Source organism: Crocodylus porosus, unplaced genomic scaffold (genome assembly GCF_001723895.1).
Source record: "Crocodylus porosus isolate Cpor-Errol unplaced genomic scaffold, CroPor_comp1, whole genome shotgun sequence".
Lineage (NCBI taxonomy): Eukaryota > Metazoa > Chordata > Crocodylia > Crocodylidae > Crocodylus > Crocodylus porosus.
In genome coordinates, this window is record NW_017728922.1 from 1,275,070 (window position 1) to 1,282,070 (window position 7,001).

Consider the following 7,001-nt stretch of genomic DNA (forward strand, 5'->3'; position numbering starts at 1 on the left):
CCCTGACCCCGCCCCTTGCCCCCTGACCTGGCCCTGTGCCCAGATGTCGGGGGACAAGGGCATCTCGGCCTTCCCCGAGTCCGACAACCTGTTCAAGTGGATCGGCACCATCGATGGCGCGGCCGGCACGGTGAGCTGGTGGGGGCTGCCCTGACCCGACCCCTGACCCTGTGCCCGACCCCTGACCCTGACCCCACGCTGTGCTGCGGCGCCACAGGCCTACGAGGGGCTGCGCTACAAGCTGTCCCTGGAGTTCCCCAGTGGCTACCCCTACAACGCGCCGGCCGTGCGGTTCCTGACGCCCTGCTACCACCCCAACGTGGACGCGCAGGGCAACATCTGCTTGGACATCCTCAAGGACAAGTGGTCGGCGCTGTACGACGTGCGCACCATCCTGCTCTCCATCCAGAGCCTGCTGGCAGGTGAGGCCGGCCCCGGCCGTGGCCCCCCCGGGGGGTGGGGGTACCGGGGCATCCCCACTGACCCGCCTGTCCCGCCAGAGCCCAACGTGGACAGCCCCCTGAACACGCACGCGGCTGAGCTCTGGAAGAACCAAGCAGGTGAGCGTCCCCTGGGCACAGGGCGGGACCCCGCGGGCCCCCCTGCCACCCGCACCTCCCAACCGCCTGCTCTCCCGCAGCCTTCCAGAACCACCTGCGGGAAGCATACGCCAAGCAGGCGAAGAGCCAGGAGACCTGACGCCCGCCCGTCCCTGTGTGTGTCTGGGTTTGTTCCCTGTATCATAGGCTGTCGTTAAGTTAATTCTGTCGCTGCATCCACGGTTAACGTATAAATAAACACACGTGTTTTTTATTGCTGCTTTCTGCCCGCTCCTGCTTCTCCGCCCAGGTCCGTCCCCTCGGGCCCCAGGCTGAAACTGAGCGGGCAGCAGCCTGGCCTGCTCCAGCCCCTGGGGAGGGTCCAGGCCAGGGGATCTCAGGGCAGGTTAACCCGCCTGGCTGGCGCCTGGGCACCAGGACACCCTGTGGCAGCTGGTTCCAACGCACCAAACACGGGAGGCAGGACAGAGGCATTTATTGCTCCCTCGGCCTTTCCTGCACCCAGGCGCTGGGCAGGCTCCTTCCTTCCCCATGGGCCTGGGCCTGCCCCGCACCAGGACCCCCTGCCCCCTCTGCTGAGCCCCAGCCCCTCTCCTCCTGTGGAGCACCAGAGTCCCACTCCCTGCACCTGGTCACGACATGGTGCAGCAGTGCCTGGGCGCCTCCGTCCCGCCTGGGATCTCGCTGCCCGTCCCCTCTGCCTCACCGGTGGAGCCGCACTCAGCCCAGGCCGCCTCTGTGGCCTCCACAGTCCAGACAGGGATATTGAGGCTGGTTTCCATCTCCGCCAGCATGACCCCCACCTGTGCCATGCGGTCCTCCAGGCCGGGGCCTGCACCCGCCTGTTCTGTGCCCCGGCTCCTGCCACCCTTGCGGCTCGCCCGCCGCCAGCTCCACACGGCCCCAGCACCACCCCGGCTGGCAATGCCTGTGCGGAGTGGCTGTGGCCCATGGCCTTGCAGAGGGAAGAGCTGGCTGAGGTGATGGGCTCTGCACAGGTCCTGCTGGAAGAGCTCCAGCGCTGACAGCAGCTGCACCCACAGGCGCTCGAGCTCCAGCTGCTCCTCAGGGCCAGGCATGGGCCGCAGCCCAGCCTCCAGCTGCTGCCGCAAGCCTGCGGGACCAAGGAGATGCCGGTGTTGGTCCCGCGGCGCTCCCCCAGGAAACAGCTGGGGGTGACCCTGGCTGGCTACTTGGGGCCCCACTCACCCAGGCCTGGCCAGTGCTGCTCCCTGCAGGAGGCTGCTGGGCTGAAGGGGTCCTGACTGCCGGCCCAAGCAGTGCTCTGGGGTGCAGCATCCCCTCCGCTCTCCTCCAGGGTGTGGAGGGGAGCAGGACTGCAGTGAGGTTCATTGGGGGGTGGGGGGAATAGTCCTATGCTGGGCCCTTCACCCCCTGCTCCACGCCTGCCTGTGCTGCACCTAGCACGGTATGGGGTGCCACCCTCCAGGCCCCGGGGGCCCCTTACCCATGCCGAGCTCCTGGGCCTCCTTGCCCCTCTCCTGCAGCTCCTCCCTCAGCTGAGCGCAGTCGGCTGCACTGCCCAGGAGCAGTGCAAGCTGCTGGTGCCTGGCGGTGACCCTGCCCAGGGCAGCTTGGGCAGCCGCACACTCCCCCATGGGTGCCCGTGAGGCCATGGCGGTCCCCCTGGCGGGTGCGCAGCTTGGCCTCACCAACCTCGGAGCCGCTCCCTCAGTCTCTGTGACCGCTCTGCCTGCGTGGGACAGCAGATTGCTGGGGGAGGGCGCTGGGGTCCCAGGAGAGGGGGCATGTCGGGGCAGCGAGGCAGGGCACAGCTGCACTCCTGCTTTTCCTCGTTAGCGTTAACCCCCCAGGCCCTGAGCGGAGGTGGCGCCAGGCTCTGGCTGCTTGCCTCTGCCGGCGGAGAGGGGACATGGGGCCCCAGGTGCTACCAGGCTCCCGGTTCCCACGGCCGCGCTCAGAGCTCGGGTGCCCTGGTCAGCACTTGGGTCCCTTCCCAAGCAGAGCCAGGACCCTTCCAGACCCCCAGGCAGGCTCCCCAGGGGCTCTGACGTGAGAACAGCCTGGCCTGCGTGCCCCCCAGCCTGGCTCCCACCAGCCCCTTGTGCCGCAGGCTCAAGGGTGGAGGCTGCCCTGTGTGGGGAGGGAGGGTCTGCCGGCCGGTGCTAACGAGCACTGTCTCCATGGAAAATCTGAGCTCACTGCTGGCCCGGGCTCTGGCAGCTGTGGGTAGGAACATGGCCCTGGGCCCCAGGCCTGCACGTGGCCTCGGCCCTGCTGCCTCTGCCAGCGCATCCTTGTGTACCCAAGGGCAGGGCCCAGCTCAGGCTGGCTGCACGGCTCCCAGGCTCAGCTCCAGGGCTCAGGCCCTCTGAGCAACCAGGCCGGCTCCAGAGCTGGGGTAGGGTTCCCGGGGCATAGCTGTGTTGCCCGGCCCCCAGACTTCCACCTTGCTGCTTCTCCGCAGACCCCCACGAGGAGCTGAGGCTGGCATGGCAGAGCGCACCAGCCCCACCTGCCCCAACACACGCCCACACATGCCAGGTCAGACCCCTGGTCCCGGCCAGTGCAAACCTTTTGCCCGTTTAATGAGGCTCAAATATAAACAGCACTTTACAGACTAGCAGCAAGGGGTGAGTGGGCGGTGGGAGGGGAGCCAGTCTCGGGCTGTGGCCCCGCGGGAGCCGTGGCACTGTACGGAGCAAGCTGGAGCATACGGAGTCCAGGGGGGTCCGGGAGGGCCAGGTGCTGGGATGAGAGGCTGCTTCCAGGCAGGGCTGAGCGTCGCTGGCAGGATGGAGCAGGGCTGGAAGCACTGGCCTGGCTTGGAGGAATGTCTGGTCCTTTACTGCACACCTTCCATCATCTTCAGGAACTCTGCAACCCACCAGCCACCATCAGCGCTAGCCCAGGGGGCCGTGTCGCACCGGCTTGCGACATACACAGGGGACCCACGCCCCCCTCCCCGCAGTGCACGCGTGCAGGTTGCAGGGCTGCGCACTGTGTTGGTGCAATGCACTGCTCCCCATGGGTGGGTGGAGGTGCTGGCTGGGGGCTGGGTGGCAGCAGCCGGGAGCGGGGCTCCTGCGGGCTGGGAGCAACGCACGAGGGCTACACTCACCATCGAAGTCGATGCGTCCATCATTGTTCTTGTCCCCGTCTTTCATGAGCTCCTCAATCTCCTCCTCGGTCACGTGCTCCCCGGAGGCCCGGAAGATCTCGGTCAGCTCCTCTGCATCAATGTAGCCGTCCGCGTTCCTGGGGGCAGAGGCCAGATTTGGGGCAGGGCATGGTGGGGGCGGGGAGCCTTGGCACAGACGAGGAGCTGAAGGGGGCAGGGGCTGTCTGGGCCAGGGGTGCGGGCACCACGCCGGTGCAGCTAGGCAAGGGTGGAGGCCAGGACAGGACTCGGGGAGCCAGAGGGATGCACGCTTGTGCCATGAGCTGGGGTGATGCTGCCACGAAGGTCCTGGGTACAGCGCCAGCAGCGGGGCATTTCTGTGGGATGTGGCAGGGCTCAGCTGGGGGACACAGGTGAGCGTGGCCTGGCCATGGTGGCTGCCCCCCACTCACTTGTCAAAGATGCGGAAGCACTCGGCCAGCTCCTCTTCAGACTTGCCCTTGGCATCCTCTTTCATCTGGCGCACCATCATGACCAAGAACTCCTCGAAGTCGATGGTGCCGCTGCCTGGGGGGGGGGGATGACCCATGCACACGGTCAGAAGCCGCCTGCACCTGGTCAGGAGCTGCCTGCACCCCTGCCAAGACCGGGAAGGCTCTGCTCACCATCCTCATCCACCTCCTCTATGATGGCGTCCAGCTCCTCCTTGGTGGGGTTCTGCCCCAGCATCCTCATCACGGTGCCCAGCTCCTTGGTGCTGATGTCACCGCCGCCATCCGCGTCGAACATGTCGAAGGCGGCCTTGAACTCTGTGGGGTAAGGGGGGTCAGCAGGGCAGCAGGGAGCTTGCATGGCCCCACCTGCCTGCAGGTTGCCCCCTCAACCTGGCAGCAATGGCTCCAGCAGCCTCTGCCCTGCCTGCCTGTGTGCACAGCCACCTCCACCCTGCAGCTGCTTGGCTGTGGCTCCCTGATGCCCTGGGATGTGGGGCCAGGCAGGGAGAAGCCCCGGTGCCTCTCCAGGCTCGGGAACAGGTCACTGCAGCAGGGTGGGATGTGCCGCACCCCTCCCAGGAGTAGCCAGCGCCTGGCGGAGCTGCAGACACGGAGCAGATCTGCCGCCACGCCCCATCCTCCCCACTCCAGCAGCCTCCGCGTGGACTGGTGATACTCACCCGCGATCATTTCCTCACTGAGGAAGGCCCGGGCCTCTGCCTGCTGGTCAGTCTGCAAGGCGAGCACACAGCCACGTCACCCGCAGCCCCTGCTCTGGCACTAGCCGCTCAGCCAGCCCAGAGCCTCGTGTGTCATGGATGCTCCCAGGGCTCTGAGCGAGGCCAGGCCTGGGGCGGTGACCACTGCAATCTGCACCCGCGCCAGCCCTGCCCGAGCGCATGTCGCCACATCCTAAGCAGGGGCTCCCCTGAGAGACCCCTGCAACACCGGGCCTCATCAGGGGGTGTGAGCCACCTCCGAGACCCCACGCATGCGGGCTGCTCTCCCTCTCCGGGTTGTCGGGCTGGGCATTAAGCTCCGCAGCCCCAGAGTCAAGCTGGTCCCTGCCCAGCCCCTGCAGCCTCTCCTGCCCGCAGCTGCGTGTTGGCCAGGCCGCGGCGGCTATTCTTAGCCACGTCTCAGCGCCCCATATAGGGGCCAGCAGGTGCGGGCGCCTCAGCACCTGTCAGTCCAGATTGAGTTACTCCTTGAGGGCCAGGCCCCAGCAGCTGCAGCGGCTGAAGACCGTGTCTTGTGACTTGGAGCTCAACTTACACCCGCGCCCGCCCTTCCCAGTGCTCGCCTGTGCCTGACCCAGCCAGCCCCCTCGCTGCCTCCTGCGCTCTGAGCTGCAGCCCATGTCTTCTTGCCCCATAGCCCTGTCCCCCATCTGCCTGGCGGGTCCTGGGGCCCCTGCAGTGTTCCCTCTCCCGGCAGCATGAGGGGGCAGCTCTGCCCATCCATTCGCTCCACCAACCTCCCCGCAGCAGCCAAGTCGACCCGTGCCCATGGGAGACCGATCCGGACGTTGCAGCCTGGCTGTTCCCAAACCCTCAACTCCCCTCCTAGTGGGGACAGGGCCCTGACCCCTCCCGCCTGCCCCTGGTCCCGCACAGCCCGCCAGGACGGCCTCCTGCCCCCCAAGCCTGCCATGCAGCCACCCCAGCTCATGCCCCTGGGGAGCAGCAGGGCCCGAAGCACAGCTGGAGCCACAGGGGACCCAGCAACTTCCTCCCGGTACCACAACGGCGGCCGGCCTGCCCACAGCCACGGGCCGTGCCGCAGAGCCGGGCGCCGCCTGCACGTGCCTCCAGCGTGTGAAGCCAAGCGCAGGGGCCCCAGCCCCAGCCCCAGGCCCCCTTCCCCAGGCGCTCCCTGCCACAGCCACCGCCACACCACAGCTGCCCTCCTCACCATTTTGGCTGGTCACCCCGAGGGCCCGACACAGCCACCGCCTCCTGCACCAAACAGACCCCAAAAGCTTCCCCTCCGCCCCTGGCCCCCAAATTTGTACTGTCCGCGTCCTGCACGTTTCCCCCCCACTCCATGCGATTGGCCACAGGCAGGTGCCCCCGCTTGAGCAGCCTATCGGACACCCCGCTCTGCTCCCGCATGCCACGTTGGTGGCAGGGGCATTTTACCTAATTTAGCAAAAGCTTTATTGGCCAAGCGCCGGGGGTGAGAAGTGGGTCAGGGCGTCGGGAGCAAGATGCAGCCCCCCCAGGGTGACACCCGAGACCGGGCAGGGAGCTCTGCACCACCCCCTGCATCCATCCACCTGCCAGGGCCGCCTGGGGGGAGAGGGGTGGAAGTGGAGCCACCCCAGCCGGGCAGCCAAGGAAAAGCCAAGGAAGCCGGGGGCTGCAAGGGCAGCGTCTGGGCTGAGGAGGCCCGGTGTCCTGGCAGGAGCGGGACCCCTGTCTGCCCCCTTCCCTGGTGGCCTCTGGTGTGGGGCTGCAGCTGGCAGCGGGCGGTTGGGCGCGGGGTGCCGGGGAGGCACCAGGCCTCCCCAGGGCCGCGGCGGCCGGGGGAAAGGGGTCTGCCCGGGCGGGGCGTGCAGGGGCTCGTTGCGGGCAGCTCCCGGAGCGCCCCGGGGTTTACACGGGTGCGGTCCCGAGCGGGGGCGTGCTGGGCGCCGCGGGCGAGCAAGGGCCGGAGCGACGGCAGCAGCTGGGCGGCGGCTCGCCCGGTATTAATAGACATTCCTAAGAAAAGCCGCCGGCGGGAGCGGCGCCGCGCTAAATAAGGCAGCGGGCGGACCCCGCACCGACTCCGGAGCGGGACCGGGACCGGGCTCGGGCTGCCCGCGCCTGGATCCGGGTTCCCGGGCGGAGGCGGAGGCGG

The 7,001-nt window shown here is 68.0% G+C and overlaps 4 protein-coding genes across 4 annotated transcripts in view; 2 read left to right on the plus strand and 2 right to left on the minus strand.

Annotated features, from left to right (window-relative positions):
- Window positions 1-6: 6 nt before the first annotated feature.
- UBE2C (ubiquitin conjugating enzyme E2 C) lies at window positions 7-818 on the plus strand. Its single transcript, XM_019539819.1, has 4 exons — window positions 7-130; window positions 218-422; window positions 501-560; window positions 641-818. Exons 1-4 carry the CDS (start codon window positions 44-46, stop codon window positions 697-699), a joined length of 411 nt encoding a protein of 136 aa, XP_019395364.1. The 5' UTR covers window positions 7-43; the 3' UTR covers window positions 700-818.
- Window positions 819-1,152: 334 nt separating this feature from the next.
- On the minus strand, window positions 1,153-2,224 carry LOC109313325 (regulator of G-protein signaling 9-binding protein-like). The gene is made up of 2 exons (XM_019539820.1): window positions 2,029-2,224; window positions 1,153-1,674 (listed from the first exon to the last, which is right to left on the minus strand). The coding sequence occupies exons 1-2, from the start codon at window positions 2,195-2,197 to the stop codon at window positions 1,193-1,195; spliced, it is 651 nt and encodes a 216-aa protein (XP_019395365.1). The 5' UTR covers window positions 2,198-2,224; the 3' UTR covers window positions 1,153-1,192.
- Window positions 2,225-3,099: 875 nt separating this feature from the next.
- Window positions 3,100-6,166, minus strand: TNNC2 (troponin C2, fast skeletal type). The gene is made up of 6 exons (XM_019539526.1): window positions 6,072-6,166; window positions 4,838-4,889; window positions 4,329-4,472; window positions 4,116-4,230; window positions 3,664-3,800; window positions 3,100-3,419 (listed from the first exon to the last, which is right to left on the minus strand). The coding sequence occupies exons 1-6, from the start codon at window positions 6,072-6,074 to the stop codon at window positions 3,388-3,390; spliced, it is 483 nt and encodes a 160-aa protein (XP_019395071.1). The 5' UTR covers window positions 6,075-6,166; the 3' UTR covers window positions 3,100-3,387.
- Window positions 6,167-6,366: 200 nt separating this feature from the next.
- SNX21 (sorting nexin family member 21) overlaps window positions 6,367-7,001 on the plus strand; it is a 2,683-nt gene continuing 2,048 nt past the window's right edge. Inside the window, exon 1 of the mRNA XM_019539789.1 lies at window positions 6,367-6,546. Within this exon, the coding sequence (XP_019395334.1) occupies window positions 6,367-6,546 (180 nt within the window). The remainder of the gene's footprint in view (window positions 6,547-7,001) is intronic.